General features: G+C 29.1%; 1 protein-coding gene across 1 annotated transcript in view; it reads left to right on the top strand.

Annotated features, from left to right (window-relative positions):
- Window positions 1–25,136, top strand: part of LOC129968645 (glycerophosphocholine cholinephosphodiesterase ENPP6-like) — a 202,711-nt gene that overhangs the window by 162,103 nt on the left and 15,472 nt on the right. Inside the window, exons 2-5 of the mRNA XM_056082743.1 lie at window positions 10,376–10,563; window positions 12,529–12,700; window positions 13,366–13,475; window positions 20,711–20,872. Coding sequence (XP_055938718.1) covers window positions 10,376–10,563; window positions 12,529–12,700; window positions 13,366–13,475; window positions 20,711–20,872 — 632 coding nt within the window. The remainder of the gene's footprint in view (window positions 1–10,375; window positions 10,564–12,528; window positions 12,701–13,365; window positions 13,476–20,710; window positions 20,873–25,136) is intronic.

Genomic DNA, 25,136 nt, shown 5'->3' with positions numbered 1-25,136 from the left:
ATGCGCTCTTTTTCTCTCTAGGGTTCATTCAAATATTCATTTTACTGAGCATTACAACTTATAAAACTATTTTAGTTGAATAAAAAAATGTATTTCGGTGAAGAAATAAAAAAAATGTAATTTTTCCATCCATTTTTGCTTATTTTAAAGCTCATTGTCCCCTTAAATGAGCATTCCTCTTTTATTCTAAACTTTAATGCTATATTTGCTATATTAAGAAGTAAAATAATCTTAAAATTATTTATGCTTAATTATTGCCAGAGTATCAATAAAAAAATGTTTTAACGATCTTAACATCTATCTATCTATCTATCTATCTATCTATCTATATATATATATATATATATATATATATATATATATATATATATATATATATATATATATATATATATATATATATGTATGTAGGACTCAGAAATCACTACTATTTTAGAACGCACATTTAATTACATTTAGGACGATTAGGACATTTAGGATATATATACATTAACATAAAAGAATTGAACATTCAGTAGATTTCGTCGAATCTCGTCTTTACTTTCGTCCAGATCCGTCTGATCTGACACGTCTTCACTCTCGTCCAGATCCGTCTGATCTGCCACGTCTTTACTCTCGTCCAGATCCGTCTGATCTGCCCTCCGTCTAACCAGCGTCAACTCCGTTTAACAACCAGCAGATGGCGCTCGCCAACAGGCGCTCGTCACTACATTCGGCGATCCTGACGTCTCTTTCGTCCTCGAAAGTTAAAGTAGAAAAATCTGAAAGAATAAAAAAAAGAAAACAGTATCTGGATAAAACAATAAACATTTTTTTTCTTTTAGTCTGAAGACCATGCTTTCATGAAATCGGCTGCTGTGGAAGTCGTATTTGGTCCGTCATGACATCCAACTTTTTCCACGTCATAGCGATCCTTAGGTTTAACCTTAACAATCCGATATGGTCCATGAAACTTTGGTCTTAGTTTGAGTCCAGTTCCAAACTGCGTCCGTTGTATGGCCACTAATTCACCAAGTTTGTAGATGCGCGCCACTTTTCTTCGTTTGTTGAAACTTTTCCGATTCTCTTCTTGCATCTTCAAAATGTTTTCCCTTGCTTCTTCTCTCATATTATTTCGATCTTCCATCATTGCTTTTGTGTATTCTTCTTCCAATATTTCCTTTAAATGTAAATCAGTTGTATCTTTTAATTTTACACCAGTTAAAAGCTCAAACGGGGTAAACGTTGTACTCCTCGAAACAGTACTATGTATTATTTTTTGCACTGATGCAACATGTTTATACCATTTGGTAGGGTCTGTTATTGAGAGTTTTGATAGAATGGGTATTAAAATTTTATGCATTACTTCAATTTGCCCATTTCCGCGAGGAATTCCAGTGCTAATTTTGAAATGTTCAATATTTTCATCCTGACAGTATGTTTCAAATTCTTTTGAGGTAAAAGCTGAACCTCTGTCTGTTATTATTCTCGTCGGATTTCCAAAAGTAGATTGTTGAAGCTTAAGTTTAGTTATTGCATCTTGAGTAGATGTTGATTTAACCGGATACAACCAGACAAATTTTGTAAAAGCGTCGACTATTGAAAAAATATGCTGTTAGTTCTTATTTGTAGAAGGCATAGGGCCAATGAAATCTATGTGATATGTACTTAAAGGCAAATTTTCTTTTGGGATGGGGTTAAGGAAACCTTTACCTTTCCCACGTTTCTTATTACAAAGAATACACTCCACGCAATTGGCAATCACACTTTCTATTTTTGACCTCAACTTTGGTATGTAAAATTCTTGCTTTAAAATTTCTTCCGTCTTAGCCACAGCGTAATGTCCTTTATTGTGAATTTCTCGAATAATTTCTCTTTGTAATGCTTCTGGGACTATGAGCAATTCTCTACCATTATCGTATTTGTATAAAACTCCATTTCTCACAATGTGTTCACCGTCTTCTTGTTTATCTATCAAAGCTTTCAATTTCTTAAGGAATTCGTCCTGATTTTGAGCATTGGCTATTTTAGTGGTCACTTCACTATATGAACGAGTAACAACAAGTACTGCGTTTCGACTAAGAGAATCTACGTGTGCCATTTGTTTTCCTGATCTGTGAACAATTTGGTAATCAAATTCCTCTAATTGTAAAGCCCATCTTGCAACTTTTGGTGTAAGATCTCTTTTACTCATAGTTTGTTGAAAAGCGGAACAATCAGTCACAATTTTAAATTTAGAACCCAGTAAATAATGTCTAAATTTTTTTAATGCTTCGATCACAGCCAAAACTTCTAATTCATAGCTACTATATTTTTCTTGTTGTGGAGATGTTTTTCGACTAAAATAATGAATAGGATAAAACTTATTGTCGGTTCCCTGTTGCAGCAGCACTGCTCCGAACCCCTGACTGCTAGCATCTGTATGAAGTTCTAAAACTGATCCCTGTTGATAGAGATGCAAAATTGGCTCTTGAGTTAAAATATCTTTAAGTTTTTGAAAAGCTTCCTTTTGTTCAGATTCAAACTTAAATGCAACGTCTTTTCTTAGTAGATCACTAAGCGGTTTTGCGATTTTTGAATAGTGGGGTATGAATTTCCGAAAATAACTAGTAAGGCCTAAAAAGCTTTGTACTTGTTTAACAGCTTGTGGTTGTGGAAATTTTTTTACAGCTACCGTTTTAGATACAGAGGGCTGTATAGTTCCGTTTTGGATTCTATAGCCTAAAAATTCTATTTGTGGTTTTAAAAACTGACACTTCTTAAAATTAAACTCCAAACCGTACTCTGATGCAACCTTCAGAACACGTTGTAATTTTTCTAGCCCTTCTTCCTCGGTTTTGGATGGTATAATAATGTCGTCCATATAAATCAGTACAGTTCCATCTAGCATCAAATTCCTAAATATCACATTAATGTAACGCTGAAATACACTCGGACTATTGGAAAGTCCAAATGGTACTTTAAGAAATTCCCACTGGCCATGATGTGTTACAAAAGACGTAAATTTTGTGCTATCTTTCTCTACGTCTACATGAAAAAATCCGTTTTTCAAGTCCAAAGTAGTAAATATTTTTGATTGCTCAAGTTTGTCGAGCAAATCTTCTATGAGGGGTAAAGGGTACCGATCTTTAATCATCTTTTTATTTAGCTTACGATAATCAATGCATAACCTATAACTATCATCCTTCTTGCACAAAACCACGGGTGAAGAAAAATTTGAACTACTGGGTTTTATTATCCCTTCCTGTAACCATTTATCAATCTGAGTTTCAACGAATTTTTGTTCTTTAAAAGGCAGCCTTCGAGGGTTATGACTAATCGGAATATCATCGCTCAATATTATTTTCATTTGCAAATCCGTACTTTTTGTTTTGTTTGGCGAATACTTATTTAAAAGACGATTTATTTCCTGTCTCAACGGTTTTTTTACATGACTCATGTCGATTTCATCATAGTTTATCGAATCCGTTAAATGAATGAAGTATGGGAGAGGATGTGTATTTATTTTATTGCCAGTCTCAGCAAAAATAGGTGCCTGACTGTCTCTTTTCAGCTCCGAGGAACGTAGTGATACGACCTTGACCTCGTTTCTCACCAGCCGGGTGTAATTTATTTGGGCTCTTTTTTCATGAATGATAATTTGATTTTATTGGAATGAAAAGCTTAGGTTATTTAATACGTCCATACCAATGATTATTTCGTTCGGCATTATTTCTAACACATACACATTAGTTGATATTACATATTCATCAATTAATATATCACAATAAAAAAAACCTAGAGGAGTAATGCTATCTCCACTTATACCAGCTAATTTAACATTATCAGTCGTTAAATTAGGTTTACCAATTTTCAAATAAAAATCATAATTAATCATAGTAATATCACTTCCAGTATCAATTAATGCATCACAATTTACACCATTTATTTCAACATTTTTACTAAGCTTATTTACAGTTTTTGGAGAGTTACGAGTATATACTTTATTAGAGAGAGACACTTTAAAATCTCTTTGCGGGCAGTTACTGGCTTTGTGGCCAAAGTTACCACATTGGAAACATTTCAATCCTTTGTTTTTAAACTTGCAATTAGTTGATTTATGGCCAGTCTCATTACAATTAAAACATTTATTATTACTCTTGTTATAGTAATTATCATCAGCATAATTCTTTTGAGCACGAACGAACGGCAATGGTGAATTTTTAGCTTCTTTCGCGATATCAAATTTACTTCTGTTTTCGGAAACACGCCAATTTCTGTTTGTTTCCTTTTTAAGGTGACTTCGTGCAGCTTCATATTCGTCCAGTTTATTAACCAAATCTTCTACTTTCATTATTTTGGGCAAATCGTCGAGAAAATGATCGCGTACGTCATTTGGTATTTTACTCTTTAACTGGTCAACGACCATTAGCTGCTTTAAATCTTCAAAATCGGTTATTTCTAAACAATTTATCCATTCCTCAAAAAAGTTATTTAGTTCAAAACCGAAATCCCGCCATGATGAAGAAGAATCTCGTTTGTGAGTAAAGAACTTCTGCCTGAGTTGCTCGGAAGTTAATTTAAATCTTTTAAGCAACAGTTTTTTTATGTAATCATAGTCATTAGCTGATGGATCAGGTTCGCGAGCAATTAAATTGACTATATCCAATGGTAATAACCCGAGTAAATAAGAAATCCAGTTTTCTTTTGCAATGTTAGCCCTACTTATTTGTTTCTCAAATAACGAAAGGTAAACACTTATGTCTCCGCTATTATCATAATTCTTTAGCAATTTTAATATATCATACTTAGGCATATCTGATACAGTTAAAGTATTTTCTCTACTTTTTAACTCAAGTTCTAACTTTTTCAAAGTATATTCACGCTCATTCTTTTCGGCTTCGGCTTTTTCAGCATCTAACCTTTCGCGCTCCTGAGTGATAGTTAAAAGTAAGTTTTTTACGAACTCTTCGTCATAGTCTTTCGACTCTGTTATCATTGTAACTAACTGTCGCACTTTGGCATCCTGTGGTGCCGTTAGTTCTAATTCGTCTACTAAAGTTAGTAAGTCGCTCTTTCGTGCTCGTGTAAGAAATGCCATACTTGAGAATAAATCAAAATTGTACTCACAATTTCTTCAACGTCGATCCACACTGCGTCAGTCCACAAGGAGTTGGTATCCAAAAGGTTTATTGTAGCACGTCAAATTGCTCTACGTCAAATTTCACTCCTGTTTGGCTCTTCTTTCGTCTATGTGCCGGTCTTCATTAATATCTCGGCCGAACCCCCATATTTGTAGGACTCAGAAATCACTACTATTTTAGAACGCACATTTAATTACATTTAGGACGATTAGGACATTTAGGATATATATACATTAACATAAAAGAATTGAACATTCAGTAGATTTCGTCGAATCTCGTCTTTACTTTCGTCCAGATCCGTCTGATCTGACACGTCTTTACTCTCGTCCAGATCCGTCTGATCTGACACGTCTTCACTCTCGTCCAGATCCGTCTGATCTGCCACGTCTTTACTCTCGTCCAGATCCGTCTGATCTGCCCTCCGTCTAACCAGCGTCAACTCCGTTTAACAACCAGCAGATGGCGCTCGTCACTACATATATATATATATATATATATATATATATATATATATATATATATATATATATATATATATATATATATATATATATATATAACCAATCTAAAGTAAGAAAAAGTTTGAAAACGAAACTAAAATGAAAACGAAACAAAACAGTTTCGAAATCGCAACTAAAATTTATTACCTATTTAAACTAAAACCAAAAAGGAACTTCATAGTATTTAGAGAGCGCAATTGCAGCTACTTCTAAAACACAGATGAATTGATACAAAAGTATTAGAATCAAGTTAATAGGAAAAACAAAAATCAAATAAAAATTAAACCAAAAAAATTATTAAAAAAATATTAAAAAAAGAATCTGGCCTGAAGACTTTTTCAAGGGTCACCCTCAGGCAGGGATTCAAATAAAGGGATTTTTTCTGTGAGGACATACAGACATTGTCTAATAATGATTATTCGTGACCCGAAAATCCCCTGAAATTATGCTCAAGAGATATACCATTTTAACAGAAAGGAAATACAAAATAACAAATTAGAAAAAAACCACAACAAAGTAAAAATACAATAACAAAAATAACAATAAAAACAAAAACAGCATTAAAATTAAAATTAAAATTTAAAACAAAAAGGCCAGGACATACCATCCAACAGTCAAGGAAACTTTAAACAATCGATTGTGATTTCCTGTTTTTAAAAAAGTTAACGGTAAATTATGTAAACAGAGGTAGGCACCCAGCGCCATCTATTGAGTGATCCAATATGCAAGTAAAGTTCTATTTTTATTTAAGCCAAAGGATTAATCCCAAACCATACCTTGTTTAATTAAAAAATTGACATTACAGTAATTTCTAGGAAAATCATTTTTAATTAAATTTTTAAGGAGGATATTTGATGCTTCAATATAAGAATTTTTATTATTGCAAACCCTTTTGATCCTGTTAACTTGTGAGAAAATTAGATTTTTGAAAATTTTAGAGTTTAGATTGGAATGGTAGTTACATAGTTTTGTTATTTTAAAGTTGAAATCATCCCTTTCATCGTATATACCAACTATTGTTTTATCATTAGCAATTTCGATTTTTAAATCCAGAAAGGTAGCCTCAAGTTGATTTTTATTTGTATCTTTTAGAATTAAATCTTTTGGATAGCAATTAGTAATAATATTAGTATTGTCGAAGTTAATCAAAAGTAGGTCATCAATATATCTCCACCCGTTTATTAAATTATATTTAATTATTTTTTTCTCATAGTAATGCAGGAAAATATTAGCTAAAGCACTTGAGAAAGCTGTCCCCATTGGAATGCCCTTGACTTGTTTATAAAAATTAATACCATTAAACACGTAATTTTCAGTAATATTAAAATTGCATAACTCAAGCCAGTTATTTTTAGGAATGATATTTTCATTTAAATATTCGTCATATATAAAAGTGCAGACCTTTATTAATTTTTCATGAGGTAGATTAGTGTATAAATTTTCGAAATCAAAAGTATTAAGTTTATTAATGTTGTTATCTTTAAGAAAATCCAATACTTCTTCGTTACTAGAAATAATAAAGTTGTCTTCATTTTTTATTTTGTCCAGGATAATTTTTAAGTATTTAAAGAAATGTTTACCCGTATAGTAATTATAACTGCCAGTGCTACAGGTTACGAATCTGAATTTTAATGGATTTTTATGAAATTTGACTGTTGGGAATAAATAAGGATAGTTAAGAGAGCAAGTCTTAGTTTTGGTTTTTTTTGCGAAAGCTAGCATTCTTTTATCTAATTCCTTTTTCCCGGTGTTCTTTAACATATAAGTTGCATTAGAGTTATATTCATTAATTAAAAGTTCTTTATAATAATATTTACAAATTAAACAGAAATTATTTGCTGATTTATCTATTACTGTAATAACAAATTTTTCTTTTAAATTTTTTATTTCATTTTTTAATGTTTTACTAAAATAAATCCCACGTTCTTTAGATCTGTCAAAATCAGTATTCAATTTTATTTTAATTTCCTTTAAAATTCTCACTTTCAATTCCCCGAAACCTTCCGCAGGCCAATGGTATTTTCTAGATAATTTGGCAATAAAAACATCCAAATCATTACCAATAGAAATCAAAATTTTGTTATGGTTTATTTTTTCTCTTAATCTAAATTTTGTTCCTCTTCCCATCAAATCTCTTAAAGAGTTGGATTCAATAATTTTTAAATTACCTGTAATAATATGACCTTTATCAATATCTATAAAATCTTTATATTTTTCTTTGTTACAGTAACAATCTGTTTTATTTATTTTATCTAAATTTTTGCTATAGTAATTATAATTACAAATTTTTTTCTTTAAAGTTGAAGTGTAACTAAACGCTATTGATACAGTAGTTTTATCTGCAAGAGGAAAAAATATATTATTATTATGTATAATTTTGGTTAATTTTAGATATTCGAAGTAAATATCCAAGAATTTAATCACACAGTACTCTTTGTAAACATTATTTTTATTATTAAAATGTAAATCGTTTTTTCCAATGTTAAGTTTACATTTAATAAGATCTAGAATAATACATTTAGTGTACGAATTTTTAAACTCTAATTCCCCGAATTTCTTATTTAAAAACCATTTCATTTTATTATTTCTAAGACCAAAAATGTATTTCCTAATTCTGTGAATGTTTTCACTATTGTGTTCCAGATTACAATAATTTTGAAATTCCTCAAATATAATTTGAAAATTGCCTCCTTTCCCTTTACCTCTTTTAAATCTTTTAGAAAAGTTATCTTTATTTAGAAAATTTTTAAATATGTTAAATTTGTTATAAATGCAATAATTGTTTAAATCTGCATAACCTTCCCCATTTAATTTACTATTGAGACCATAAGGAAATAATGTTTTCAGGTTGCAAATATAAATGTTTTCCAGATCTAATCTTTTGTTTAATTCGTTAATATTGTCTTCTAGAATGTAGATATTAATATTGTTAAAGTTATGGTTTTGAAAATGCTCCAGTTCGAAGTCAGTGGTCCTATTTTTTATGAAGTTTTTTATATCGGATCTGTGATTGTTAATTCTTAATTCTTTTCTTCCGGATTCTTTTTTTAATATTTTTTTAATAATTTTTTTGGTTTAATTTTTATTTGATTTTTGTTTTTCCTATTAACTTTATTCTAATACTTTTGTATATATATATATATATATATATATATATATATATATATAACGCTAACGTTCGCGGCACAGAAATTGAGTTTATTACTAATAGTACAATATAAACAAAAGATAATACGGATTCAAGACTAATTGAACATTTTTTTACATCTGTACTGATTCAAAATATTATTAAATGTATTCTGGAGATAGTTCCTTATATCACCAAAATGAGCGCCGGCGTCCTGGCATAGGGGTAGCGCGTCTTCCCCGTGATCTGGGCGTCCCGGGTTCGAGTCCCGGTTTGGGCATGGTTGTTCTTCTGTTGTTCTATCTGTGAGATGTGTGAATGTGCCCTCCTGTAAAAAGGGGTTGTGCAAGCGAATGAGTGATGCGTGAGTGGCAAAGTCGTACTCTTGGCCCTAGTTGGCGCTGCTATAAAAAATAAGAGACGTCCCCCTCAGGCTTAAATCGCTGTCTTCGTAACAGTGGGCTTGTCAGTGGCAAGTGCCATAAGAAACAAACGAACAAACAAACCAAAATGAGCATTCCATCAGAAGATAGAAGATATGATAGAAATCAAGAAACAGACATAAAATAAAAAATTCAATCAATTCTAAAAATATGCCTAATGTTTCGGGTTAAGTAATTGTGGTAACATTAATGTTCGTTTTTTCGGCAAACGTGTCAAAATCGTGCCAATAGTTCCAAAACTCTCTAAAAGTCTGTTCAATCCTGGGCGCATACCAGAAATACTATCAAACGACTTTTAAAGCTGCACTAAAAAATTGTCACGATAATATATGGTGAGAAATAGGAATTTTAGCACTCGTATATTAATTTTCAGTCTAGCCGTAATCGTTATGACTTGAGAACGGAAATGGATGATCATATCTTACAAAACAATAATCTTATAAAAGGCTTTTAATATTAGCTTAAGATTAACAATTTTACTTTTTTGTGACATAAATTTAATTTTCGTACAATTTTTCATGTAATTTTAATATTTTGGATTCAATTTGATACACTATCTGAAACAACGTTTTTAAATGCTATGATGAGGTTCAAACTCTCCATCAAAACATTCAATCATCTGTTTTCTCTAGACTTTCAATCCATAGTAGGATTTTCACTTTAGCTTTTATTTCGTAACACTTGTAATACACTTTGTAATTTGCAGTAAACTGTTTTACTTGAATTAGTCGTATAAAATTACAAGATGAAATGTTTTTAAAAAATGAATCTCATTTTAATAATATCCAACCTAAAAACCCAATAATCAAGCAGAAAAAAAAATGGTCCCCAAAGGTAGCTAGTTAAATTAAAATCCCAGTATCATAATGTAACAAGAATACGAGTATAATGAAGTAACTATTATAAAGATTCGATGCCAATTTATAATAAGAGTATTAAGAACATACTCAACTGATAAGACCAACTGTCTTAAAAGACACAATGCTAGATTACAATCCGAGTATGAAGAAGTAACTGCCTTAAAAGTTTCAAAGCTAGATTACTGTCCAAGTATTAAGAAGTAACTAGAAAGATCTAGTCCTTGATAAAAATCCGAGCATCAAGCAATTACCATTTTTTAAAGGGACAATCTTATCATTTTAAATTACCCAATGTATCTTTTGAGTGTTATCATCCTCCATTTTTTTTTCATTCTTTTCTCAGGACTGTATGCGGAGAGCCACAGCTTTGTGCAGAACATGATGTATGACCCTCATTTCGGTGACTTCTTCTTAATGGGCCCTAATGACACAGCCTCGGTTCCGCATTGGTGGGACAGTGCGGAACCTTTGTGGATTACTGCGGAAAAGAAAGGACTGCGCTCGGCGCTCTACTGGTGGGATGGATGTCAGGTGATATGTTTAGTAAATTACTTCCAGTTTCAGAGAAATTAATTTTCTGCGAAATTTGTCTAAAATAAAACTCCAGTTGTCCATGAATAAGATTGACTTAGACAATTGCGGTTTTTGTTACTGCTTTATTTTCTATATTTTTCATTAATGCAGCAATGTATTATTAAAGTATTATAAAAGTTTTAATTTTTCGATAGCATAGCAATAACTAAATAGCAGTTAACTCTATAATTTTCCTGTCTTATCTTATAGCTATTGGTCTATTCATGTAATAACTGTAATTATTAATCTCTTCACGTAATTGGTCTATTCCTGTATGTGTGCAACATCCAGTGTATATTTGTAAACATCTATAAATTCAATTTATTCTGTATAAATATAATTTATACGTTATTTGTTAAGAATCTCCTTGAATATATAATTAATGGCAATTTTAAAATTATTATGGCGCGCACTCATTTTAATAATAGAGATGATTATTGGTAATTGATTGTTTACTTCTGAGAATACATATTACTTCTGCGCTTCAAAAAAAAATCATTAATACTATACTGTTATTAAAATATAAAGATTATAAAGTCTTATGTTTCCCACAAATGAAACTTTTCTACTTTGGCATGAATTTATTTTGTTCTTGACGGAGTAATAAAGGTCCACTGAACGGATATATTTTAATTGTAACAACTCGTACTCTTCTAGATTTCTGTTCTTGTATTCTTGTGTTACAATTTGTATTCTTTTTCTTTTTGCATTTCATCGTACGTATTCACTTGATGATTTAAGGTAAATATAAATGGTTGCTTTAGTAAAACGTATCGAGCATTATTATCATATCCGGATTAAGCGGGATAAGATTTTAGATTAAACTAATTTCTATTTTTAGATGTTTTATATATTTATAAAGATGACATTTCATAATCTATACTTGGTTATTCTTTACCGAGGAAGAGTTCTGCAATTTTGTATACGCAAAATTGTGTTGAGAAATTACTATTTTAATATTTTGAAACTTTATTTATCAGTTATTATTCATTTCATATGGATAACATTACCTGGTATTTAATTTGAGAAAAAAATAATTTCACGGTTCCATATTGTCAATTCGAAATTATCAAACAATTAGAAACTAAAATGAAGAATAAATTAAATTTTGTAACAATTATAAAAGTGTATTTTCAGAAAATCTTTTATTAAATTAATTTCTCTAAAGTAATTCATTATTGACTGAAGAATAACGTTTTTTTTTATTTCAAAACTGAAATGTGCTTAACTATCACTTTGCTGATTGAGGTAGTTTTAATAACAATTTACAATACTTGAAATGCCATAACTGAGGCAGATTAACTATAATTGCAATTGTTTTAAGGGATTTCATCATTCTGCCCTGCTTATCAAGAATGTGTGAGAATTATCTCGGATATGGATATTATTATTTTAGTGTTTGATTCGTTTTCAAAAGATCGACATATATGAGTAAACACTTACTTTCCATTACATGAAATATGATTTAATCTTTATCTACATGGGGTATTTAAATTGTAAAAAGCCAATTTATTTTTCATGTTTTGTTTTTCCAGGTTTTAGACCTTAGGAACATGTGTTTAGAATTTTATCGGTCATTCTATCTATGAATAATGATATTTCAAAATGCTAAGAGTAGAAGCATAAAATTGAGCTTGTGTGATATTTAAATCAAATTTGCTGATTTTTACCAAATTGTCAACGAAATCCATTTTGGAAATCTGTTAGGACAGACTGCCTGAATACAAAAGAACTCGTTAACTTAAGAACTTAAAGAAAGATAAATAAAATCTGAGACACACGGTTATAGCATCTAAAGTATCAATTTTTAAGTGAACATTTTCAATTTTCAATCGACTAACACTCGATAAAGGATCGATTGTCAATCCATCATATGAACGCGATAACTAAAAAAGCTATTAAAATTTAGTTGTTTCTTTATAGGTTGAAATACGCGGCAGAAAACCTACATTTTGTCGCAAATACAAATACGTGGGATACGCTTGGCCCACAGTCAACGAAGATACTCGAGAAGCTCTATTATCTGCTCTTCAGTTATTGGGCAATAATGAAATGCAATTAGTACAGATTTATTATGAACCAGTGGATTTCTATGGTAAGAGTTAGATAAAATATTGATTTATTAAACATACTGATTCCCAAACGTAGCTTGATTTAAAAATTCTTTGCGGTTTAGATAGAAATAATCATATAAAATATTTAATTTGTGAGTTGTGTTATTGATTCTAAACAGAACTATTATATTTTACAAAGAATTTATAGTCTTTTTCATTTCATCTTTTTCTCTATACATAATAATATTTAATGATATAATATAAATAATAATATTTAATGATATAATATAAATAATAATATTTAAATTCCGTATGCTTTATTAATATGTTGTTGCCTTAGCAACTAATATATTAAAATTTCGCTGAATTATAATGCTGAATTAAAAGATAATCAAATTTTGTTTTTGTTTACTTTAGTGATATTGGCTTAACAATTAAAAGAAAGTTTAAAATATTTTTTAAAAATATTTTACTGGATATCTTTTTTAAAAAAAAAATATCATTTTTCCACAGCAATAAATTGTACATGATATTTTATGAATACAACAAAATTATTTCTTTTAATAGATATGCTATTTACTATAACTGAATAAACATTTCAATTCCTTCGAATAAATTATATATTATGTATTATTTTATAAGTGATTTAGACTTAAAATCGATGTTCATTTTTCTCCTTTTTCACTTTAGACTTCATCCCTTACAGGTCACAAATACGGCCCAAATTCTATAGAGAGAAAAAAAGCGGTAAAGGATATCGACGATCTGTTGGATTTAGTGCAGAGAGAAATGGCAGGTAGAGGGCTCTTGAATAAGGTAAATAATATGTAGTTTTTCATTCACTGACATTTTCAATTACTTAAAGGTTTATCATACTGGCTAACATTTAAGATTGTTTATGTGGAAGCCTTTCTGATTATTATGTTAGCATTTCAAGGAGAAAAACCCATAACTTTAATTGTAGTAGATTGAAAAAATTAAATATTTTTGAAATATAGATATCTGAAAAAAAAATTATAAATTATAATTATGCTGAGTTTTGATAGAATATTCTTTCTTTTCAATATTTTAATTCCAACAACTGTTCTACAAATTTTAAATATATTTTCAAATGCCCTTTTTCACCCTTTTCAATATGCTTTGTATTCTTCCCTTATGGAAATGTTTTGCTATTTAGATTTATTGATATTTAAATACAATCCATTCCGACATGCTGAAAGACGTCACATTATTTTTAAATCCAATTTCGACAGCTATAAAAATTATTTTAGTTAACAAACAATTAAATATTATTATTCTAAACCTGTATGATCTACGGACATGCAAGTCATTAATGAACTCGACGTTAAACCTGATTGTCTTGAGGTAAATATATATATTTTACAAGTGAAATTATGTTATATTATATGCAAATGCAGTGCATGCCAAATAATTTTAAATAAAAATATTTAAAAAATGAAATAGAAACTAAAAATATTTATTTCTTAATTATTTTTATATGGGTTCTTCCGGCTCTATTGCACTTGTAACAATTATCTAATAATTTTATCGCTAATTGTTCTAATTCATTTTTTGAAATTGTACCCAACGCATGTCTAGAGGACATTGGTATGTCCAGATTTCACCAAAAATGATTGTTAAAGTTCATTTTAAATTATGGGCATAAAAAAACATCGCAAGGTGCTAAGCAAGGCCGAATGCAGGGGTTGGTTTAAGAGAAAGACGTAATTTTTCACAAAATCCTACAAATGCTAAGTGTATTGCGACGGAACACATTCTAATGCAAAAAACACGAATTGTCTTCATTCCTACATTATGAATAAATGCAACGCATTCTGCCCATCAAACACTTTAAAGTGTATAAATATTTCGCATCAGTAATCCACAGTGCTTCGCTTTAGAATGAAACAATGGTGGTTTGTAAAGATAATTTTTAATTGCATTTCACACATTGTATTAGGATCATATTAAAAATACCAAGTCTCATAACCTGAAATATTAAGAAAGAAATATTTTAATAGTTAGCATGATACCTCTGCAATGTGGTTTTTTTTTTCCAAAGATTTCGTCTTTATTTGACTTTTTTTGTCCAAATGTTCATGCAGGATGATTCGTGTCGGTTCATTTTTATATATTCAAAGACTCTTTCATCATTTTCGTGAAGAATAGGGATTTTTTGCGACCGACATAAGTACGCCTACAAATGGGCGGATAGCCTGGTTGGTAGGGCGTTGGATTCGCGTACCTTGGATTGCGAGTTCGAATCCCGCTGGCCGAAGACTCTTTGTATGTGGTGGTGGCTGGCGCACGTATAAATCGGTCATGCTCACAAAGTACTCCATGTCGAGCGTAATACCACAGGGGGCACTGGATCAGAGGTGTTTGTTCTCTGATTCAGGTCTAAATTACGATCTGTGGTTGAAAGAATGAAATGCATGAATGAAGTCCGCCCCGTAAAAAGGGTTATGACGCTTGAGTATCTAAGACGTAATGTTGGGCCTACATGGTGCTACTTAAAAGCAGGAGACACAAAAATTTCGGCTTAAATTCGCTAACTTTAGCGGGCGTGTCTATGACAAGTACCATCAGAAACAACAATAACAACACGTCTATAAAAATAGTAGATATCTTAAATGAATATGGTCTCCCAGTTTATTTATCATCTCAGAACTTTGAAAAACTATTTGTACCACATCCAAACATTTGATGTAAGAGGGCCATATAGGAAATGTTTTCCAACGATTTCCAAGATAATTAAACATAATTATCTTGTAACATTATTTCGGTTACTTCTCAGCAAACCATGAATTGATACTGTGGGATAAGTGTTTGTTATTTAGTGCCATAGAAACCTACATCTTGAGAATGGAGCCAGTGTATTATAGTTTTCTGCAGGTCTTCGTCTTTGGGGAAATGGTGATTGAACAGGCATTTCTTCAAGAGCAGGTGGAGGCTTCTGAGAGCAAAATCCAGACTATAGGGTGGGCTTTCAAGCAACTCTTATCAAACTTGTGCAGCAGATATTTTGTGGAATTCTCCTCATGATGACAAATATTGTTGTGGATCAATTCAACGACATCATTGACCATTACACGCCTCTTGATCTGAACTGAGAATGTATTTGGGCCAGCTCTAAATACTGTGTTTTTAAAAATTTTATCAGCGACCGAACCTCTCAGTCGGCGGAGAAGAAATACTGGCCTATATCTTCGTGTACTGCAACGATATTAATGTGTAAATGATAGGAAGTTGAGATACTGTATTACCATATGCACATCCTCAATGTGCCCAGCTAATGCTTTCGTGTTTCATACCTTTTACAGCGGCATTCTTTTGGCATTGTTGGAAACAATTTTTTAGATTCCACTTGTAATTGAATAATACTTTCAGTGAATTTCTTTGATTAATAAATACATTTCCTAGGTAATTTTTACCAAGCTTTGATTTGAATTTTAATATAGACGTTTATTTTATTTTTATAATTCAGCATAAAAATATTTATTTATTTAATAAAAGATCGTGTTATTTGAATGCTGACCAATTGATGGTCAAGGTTTATGGTACATGATTGATTATAATAGGCTTAGATCTACCTTCAGTCGTAAAAATTCTTTTTATAGATTAAGTAGGTATAGGACAAAAATAGTCAAATGGAATAATTTAACCTTAGATAAATAGATACATTAAGCTATTAAATTTGTGATACTGTGGAGTATAAATCTTCATGAAATTTTGCAAGTTGAAGAATCTCAGCATATATATCATCAAAGGTTTTGTAAAATCAGATGATAATCACTTGTCGCCTATTAGATTATTATTTCACAGATGCCACTCTATTTAATAATTGAATTCTTACTTTGCTTTTCTCGACATTAAATGATAAGCAGCTGATAGCAAAAAACTTCCCGAAACACTATTAAAGCTACAAATTTCATAAATTAATACTGTTAGTTATATGAGTTATATTTACTTTTTTGCCGATGACTTTTACTTTAAAGAGCACAGTAATTTCGTAACGAATTTTTTGTTGTTTTTACGGAATAGGTTATTATTTTCTAATATTCAGTTCCTAAAGACTTGTATCGCAGACGAATGACTGATTTAATTATAAAATTACAAGGAGTACCCGCACAGCGTTTCCCGTTTCGTAACATCCAGGAGGAAAAATTAGCTTTAAACTTAAATATAGCCTCCATCCAATATGACATGGGAATATCAGGTAACATCAAACAAACGTAAGAATATATTTAGAATTCATCAAAAATAACTACAAAACATTTTTTTATAATACACATTCAGAACTGTTTAGACTGTTAAAAAGGTAAAAAAAAAGATATCTTCATAGACAAAACAATCCACTAAAAATATACAATAGAAAAGTTGTTTTAAAATTTAAAAATATAAAATAAGTCATTTCACCCACTTTTCCACACTTTCTTATCAACTCTGTACAATCTGATATGAGATTAAAATTCAGCTTGCTTCATGATATTTCTTTGATAACTATATTGGCTGTTTTTTCTCCTGGTGCCAAGACAAAAAGATTTTGTTAGGATGCAACTCTAAAAAGTGCCACATAATGCTGCCAATGAGAAAAACATTCTCCGCTGAAGTCAATTCCAGCAGTGTGAAACATTTGTCCTGGGGCTTTATTAGGGAAATAATTAAAATCGTAATCATATTTTTTTTATTTTGATATGACTTCAATGTACTAAAACTTTCCCCAATAAATGTCCTTCAAAATGGTACAAATATCTTCAAAATCAGTTAATTTTTTGGAGTGTAATGAGTTTTGAATCGCTATTTAAAATCAGACGTAAACAAAGAAATGCATCGCATATACAAACAACAGGTCTTGCTATTAGCACATGCGCAGTTTGAAGTTTCCGCACATGCACGGATAAGTGCAAAGCCCATATACTTCTGTTTTACGCATGCTCGAATCGTAGTAGGAAAATTAAAATCGCAATTATAAAACAACTTTTTCATTTTGATATGACTTACTAAAACTAAACCCTAAAAACTAAAACCCTTCCCAACAAATGCCCTACAAAATGGTACAAATATCTCCAGCATCAGTTAAGTATTTCTTGAGTTTTTCTCTTTAAAACATACAGACGCTTTCAGGAGACTTCATTTTATACTATGTATCATTATACTTTTCTTACTTAAAGTTACTTTTTTCTTTTATACTTAATTTTCATTATTCCTTTCAAATTACAATAAAAGATTTCTAATGAAAAAAAACAACTTAAAATAACCTTTTGACTTCAAAAATTGAAGTTACAATAATATTATAGTTAAATTTCTTTCTGAAATTAAATATATCAATACGGTGTGGCCGCTAATGACAGTTTAAAGAAGCTGCAGATTCCATTTATGTAGTTCCGTAAATAATATGTCTGTTTTACATTTTTTACTATAATTTTAAATTGGAAAAAAACATATTGTCTGTAAAATTCGTTCCCATTTTCCTTAATTGGCCCGAATAATTTTTGTTTAAATTATTTTTTAAATTGTAACGCATTTCATGACTTGTTACTATTAATATTATGGAAGTTAGAAAATTTCTCCATGAGATGAGGCTAACGGTATGAAATTAAATTTTTTTTAAGTTAACGGATTAGCTTAGAATCAAGTTCTAACAGTAGCAAAATAAAACCTATGAGAGCGGAAGTAAAATAATTTTCACAACCTCAGCACTTTAGGAAATAAGGTGCAAAGCAATTACAAAATTCTATTTTCATCCCTGAAAGTAGTCACATTAATTAAAATTATATAAAAATAAACATATATTATTGAACAAAATTTCTACTCTAGTTTGATAAATACATCAAGAACGTAAAAGTCTAACTACATTATTGATGCCACAGGAAATTAAAAACAACTGCAACTTTTTTTGAATTTTTAATTTAACGATATTTAAATACCGAAAATGTAGCAGACGATATTGGATATAGAAATTGCTCGGTAGAAAAAAATATATTTTTCAGAGATGTTCCTTTTTATTCAGCGATGAGTCGCTAGTCCATTTATCCAATTTACAATTGAAATCTTCTTAAAAAATTAAAAAAATAAAGACTATTTACTATATTTGTATTAAATGAACAGTGATTGCGTATTTTATAACTTCTTTCCTTTATTCAGAAATGAGAACTTCTCTTCCAGTCCATGGAATTCATTTCCACTCATTCGCTTTCCATTCAATGACAATGAAAATTTCGCTATCGATCGATATGTTTTTGAAAAGAATCTTCATCGATTTAACCGCATAATTCTTTAATGTCTGAAGAATATACTTCAAAGGGAGATAGTAGAATGTTTCTAAATCACTAATTACTCTTTCAAAAGGTCGTTAAAAGTATCATTTTGATGTGAATTAAAATAAGAACGTAAAGTAATATTTGATCATTCTTTGCCCTGAGTACATGAATAGAAGCTTATTGATTGGATATTTATGAATTATCTGTAATAAAGTATTCTTTACAATTTTTGAAATGAAATGATGGGATTTTAAATATTTATTAAAATCTTTTCGTCCAGATTGAAATGATTATTAATTCAGTATTCAGTTTGAATTGATAATTTGTATTTCGAGAGATTAGTTTCAGAATTAAAATAGCTTTCCATTATTTGCATATAAAGCATAAAATGGCGGTATCACATCTTTGAAACTTTGTATTAACTGTCAAATCCGTTATTATTTTATGCTTCTTAAAGTTTTAGAACTATTCAATATCTACTTTAAGAGAATTAATTACTTGAATCGGAAATGTGTTCCATGAAATTGTAGTATTTGATTTATTTAACTTTGTCTTTTGTCTTGAAGACAATATTAGTTTCGGTTTAAGTGGATTCCATTTAGATGTTATTAAATGAAAGTGAAAAAACTAGATCAGTTCTTTTTGAAATATAATAAACTATTATAAACTATAATAAATTATATATATATGCATGTTACTGTTTCAGAAAGTACTTGTACCTTTTAAATACTGCAAATACTGCTGAATACTGCTTAATACTGTGGAAAGTACTGCAATCCATATCTTAATATTATACTACATTTGATGTAATAATTAATCTTGAAAAAATTAGATTAGGCTTAAAGAATTTTGCTTTGCGGAAATATTTACCCTTTCTTAAGAAACAACTCTATATGAAAATAGTTATTGTAGAACCAAATCTCAGTTGGAAATTAATAAATACAAAATATGCAATATTTCTAGTAATTTGTCTGCCATATGTTAAATCTTTGTGTCGAGGCATGTACCTAATTAGTTGATTCCTTCTTCGTTTTCTTTTAACTATAATACAGAAGGGATCATCTACTTAGATTGTGGATGTAAACCAACTATATGATAGACGTAAACAATTGATGAATCCCTCAGTAGTCAATTTATTAGACATCAGAACGATGGCATACTTTTAGCATGCATTTAAAAAAAAGCTTAAATTCTTTTAAAGAATTTAAGCTTTAATTAAATTAATTTAAATTTATTTAAACAAATTATCTCAAAATCTGAATTCTATTTCATACGCCGACTGTCTAGACAACTAGTAGATTTTCGGTCATAAATTTCAACGAGAGCTGGAATTACGAGATATCATAATTGGTTGAATATAATTCGTTTAAAAGAAAAACAAGCTTAAATAATTAAGAAATTAAAAAGCAAAAATTCATTAATGTACTAAATAATGGAATAATTTTATTTTATTTATCTGCATTTTTTAAGTCTTGAGACAAATTATTTTTGAAACTCACTACCGCATAGGTCATATAGGGAGAAATGAAAAACCTTTTGGAAGTCAATATCTGAAAATATTAAAATATGATATTTTCATCTTGTATAAATTAATTGTTATATATTAAAAATTCAACCTCACTAAAAAATGAGTAAAAAAGATTACGTAAATTAAGTAAAGAAATTAAGTAAAGTAAAAAAGTAAATTAAGTAAAGTATTAAGTAAAGAACAGAAATCTGTGATTTTCCATCATTATCTTGGCACATTATATGGTACTTTTCTCAAAAATCTTTGTCTATTTTTAATAGGTTAATCTGGTGGTTGTATCGGATCATGGAATGACATCTACAGATTCCAGAGGATTAAGTGTGATCAATTTGCAACAGCTCATAGACATGGACGATATTCAATACATGATTTATTACGGGGCGACTAGCATGCTACTGCCTTACGAAGGCAAACTGGAAAAAGTAAGTGACTATAAATAAAGTTTATTACTGCTCAATTAATTTCTTCTTAAAAATTAACTAATTTCTTCTTAAAAATTGACTAATTTCTTCTTAAAAATTGACTAATTTCTTCTTAAAAATTAACTACATTTTTTTCTTCAAAAAAATTCGATTTCTTTTTTTCTGCATTTCACCTTTGGATATGTTATGCCATGGAAAAATCAGCATGGATTTAAAATGCAGATTTTATGATAAAAAGTTATTACTATTATTATAAAAATCGATAAAATCAACCTCACTAGTTAAAATGAGGTTTTCGTCTTTGTTATGTAAAGTTTCCATAGGATAATATTTCCATTAAATGTAAAAATTAAACTTTGTATTTCGAAATATTTTTGTAATGTAATGTCATTTCTTATAATTAGTTATTCATTTATTTGCATATAACAAATATGCTCATATTTTTAAATCTGTGAAAATAATGTATTGAGTTTAAATTAATGTGGAGATTTAAAATAAAAGGAATTAACTGTTGTTTCTTTCTACCCATAAAATTATGTTGTATTTGCATTTATAGTATTCACTTGTACTTGATAAGCAGGATAGAATGACTTCTCCTGAATAAATTTCCACCAAAACTTGATTTAGATCTATACATTTTTTGTGATGCCTATATACCAAATTTTATTTAACTGGTTGAAAGCGTTTTCAGGTTATTTGGTTCTCACGCACACAAACAGACACAATGCCAAAAAAATGTCTTTTGGAGTCAGAGTAATCTAAAATGGAAAAGTTCATCAAAATCAGTTACTTTGTTTCAAATACTGCAAATGCAAAATCAATCAAATACCTATCTAGTTTGTACACGAGGAAGTAAAAAGACTGAACAAGAAAAATTCGGTATGATTTAATTTGTCATTAAAAAATTTGCTTTCCTCATATTTTAGATTATTTCCATTAAATAAGGAGCACTAAACTAGTAATGGACAATTTGGGTAGCTTAGAATTATTGAATGAGTCTTGACTTAAATTTTTTAATAATATAACAATTACTGAATTAAAATTATATTTTCAATATTTCAAATAAACTGAGAAAGCGCAATTTTTAAATATTTTATTGATTAATTTATCGTTTATATAATTGGTATTTTAAAAAAATAAAACCGTAGATCACCGAAAAATAACTCTTTTTACTATCAATATTTTATAAAATTCAATTTGAAATATTTACAAGTTTATTCGCTTCGCTTCTTCATTTTTAATACTTACAAATATTTTAATCATTAAATCATAATGCTGTTAACTTATTAATAACATATAAATCAGATATGTTTAAGCAAGTAATGTGTTTGATTATAATATGACGCTTAATCTGATGCTTTTTAATTATAAAGCGAAGAAATTTTTTTACGTTCTTCTATATTTAATGCAACATCTTAAGAAATTAATTTCTTTTCAGAAAATTAATATTTAGAATTTCATCCATAACTACATGCAGTAAAAAAAATTCTGAGAATTTAAGAGTTCATTATAATTCATTATAAATAATAATGCGTATAACAGAGTTTGCAACCGTGACATTTAAAAATACGCCGTGCAATAAATTAGAAATCAATAGTTAATAAGTTTATAATTAGATAAAAGTATATGTCAGGTCTCGAAAGATTTTAAAGAAAGCTATATATCTCCATAATTTTACGAATGAAGTTGAGCCAATTTTCATTATATTCTGTTATATTTAAAAATATTTTTAAGTAAATATTTTCTTCTGTGTAAATAAATCATTAATACAATTTATTTTCAAATACACCAATTAAAAAAAGATTTTTTTTTTCATTTTAAATTAGCCGAGAAGTAATGCTGTTTGTGTGATAATCTTAATACTTTAACTATTTATCTGGCGCAGATTAACCAGTGCTCGCTTTTACGCTCATAAACTGCAAAAATACAACCAATTTTTAATTTTAAATAGTCGATATGCTATTCAAAATTTGTTTTTTTCTTGAATTTTTGAGCCAATGCAATGCGCTACCTGCAACAAGCTAAAGAGTTCTTATTTTTGCCACCTTCAACTTCGTAACTTAGTTTCAAAATTAATCGAATATGTCTGTCTCTATGTGGTAACCAAACATTCTTTAAAGGTTGTATTAAGTGCTTAGATATCTAATAGCTGTTACGCTCTTGTGAAGTGTAATATTTTTAAAATGATTTAACAGAAATATCTTTTTACAACTAAAATAAAACATCTCAATTAAGTGTTGAAGGCCCAGATCATGATAAATTTCAATGATTTGTTTAATTTAAAGCAAATAAAAAACGTTTAAGTACTATGAGTTAACTCAACTGTTAAGAGTCTCATCACAACTCTTTTCGTAATTATATTTATAGCGAAATTAATTTAGAAAAATTCTAAAAGAATATAAACTAAAATCAATGGGAAAAAATTCTAAAAGAATATAAACTGAAATAAATGAAAAAAAAAACTTTCTAAAAGAATATAAACTGAAATAAATGAAAAAAAAAAAAAACCTTCTAAAAGAATATAAACTGAAATCAATGGGGAAAAAATTCTAAAAGAATACAAACTGAAAATCAATGGGAAAAAAATCATTAAAGAATATAAGCTGAAATCAATATATACTGAAATCAATGGAATAAATTCTAAAAGAATATAAACTGAAATAAATATATACTGAAATCAATGGAAAAAAAATCTAAAAGAATATAAACTGAAATAAATATATACTGAAATCGATGGAAAAAATTCTAAAAGAATATAAACTGAAATCAATATATACTAAAATCAATGGAAAACAAATTCTAAAAGAATAAGAATTGAAATCGATAAAAAAAATTCTAAAAGAATATAAATTGAAATCAATGGAAAAAAAATTCTAAGCGAATATAAATCGTCTTGAGTATTTTCGCTATATTTATGCGTATTAAAAGGAATTTCATTTCGATAATGGAATATTTTAAATGTGAAAGAAAATATCCATATCAAAGAAATCATTCTCCCTAATGAGAAGAATATTAATAATGCATTTCAACATACGTATCTAATGAAAATACTAAAAAGTACATGAATAATATTTATGCATTATTCATTCTTTAAAAGGATAACATTCAGAATTTTCATAAAGAATTACAAGAAATGATTTAGCGAGACAATATTTTAGATTTACCTGCTCATACTTTACAAAGAGGGTTTTTGATATATGTAGAGACATTAAATTATTCCAACATCCATTCATACTCTTTGTAAAGGATTTCCTAAAAATATATTACAAGATGTAAATGGATCAAAGTTAAGTCCAATATATCTTCTTGGAATCTGTAAGAGAAATTATACTCTGGCAAAAATGTAGCGCAGAATTTAAAGAGAGTGACACCTCATTTGTTTCTAAACCATTCATTTCAGAAAAATTCCCCTTCCTCTGACCATTCATCAAAGTTAATTTATACTCAAAGTATCTTAATTTGTTCAAAGTGTTAGAGATTTTCAAGCTCATTTAGTTTGGCTAAAAGATACATTCAAAAAGAAAAAGCCTTTAAATTTTTAAAGCTTTTCGTCAGATTTTACATAAATAAATCTTCTTTGAGTTAAGAATATTTATTCAAAGACATGTTTCAAGTTAAAGAGTTTCTCTTAAGAAGTTTCGATTTATACTTCCTAAAATTATTCTGACAAAATTAGTAGAAGTTCAGCTAATAATGCTTATTTTAGAGAAAAATACGTAAGACTGTCATTCAATTTTTATAGCTTCTATTTACAAATATTTTGCATTTGGTTTTGTAAACTGTTTCTGAAAGAGGATTAGCCATTGTGGGTATATAATCTGTTAATCATGTATAAATTATAAGATTGGATTACTTCCGAAATAAAAATGGTTTAATTATGTTGGTGGTAGTTGACAAGAAGAAATAATCACCTTTGGATTGAAGTGCAAATTTCAAGTTATTTGGGACAAATGAGTAGTAGTCATATGTATTATATTTGTGAGAATATAAAATCATTTATCTAGTCAAGTACCTGTAATTATAAAAATATTACTTAAGAAGCAATTTGTGTACAAAGTTTGGATTCCGAATATAGTCCAAATCAGGAAATTGTCAAGGTTAGACATGTACTGTTTAATCTAAACAGAATTGAAACGTTGATTGAACACCTATAGCAGTTTTGATACAGATTTTATAAAGCAAAGAAAGAATTTTCAAGTCAAGAAATAAGTTCTGAATAAATAGATGGCAATGATATGCTAGAATATTTCTATCATGATCGGAT

The sequence above is a fragment of the Argiope bruennichi genome, chromosome 5 (genome assembly GCF_947563725.1).
Source record: "Argiope bruennichi chromosome 5, qqArgBrue1.1, whole genome shotgun sequence".
Lineage (NCBI taxonomy): Eukaryota > Metazoa > Arthropoda > Arachnida > Araneae > Araneidae > Argiope > Argiope bruennichi.
Note: the sequence above shows the minus strand (reverse complement) of the source record. Positions and strands in the feature narration are given on the sequence as shown.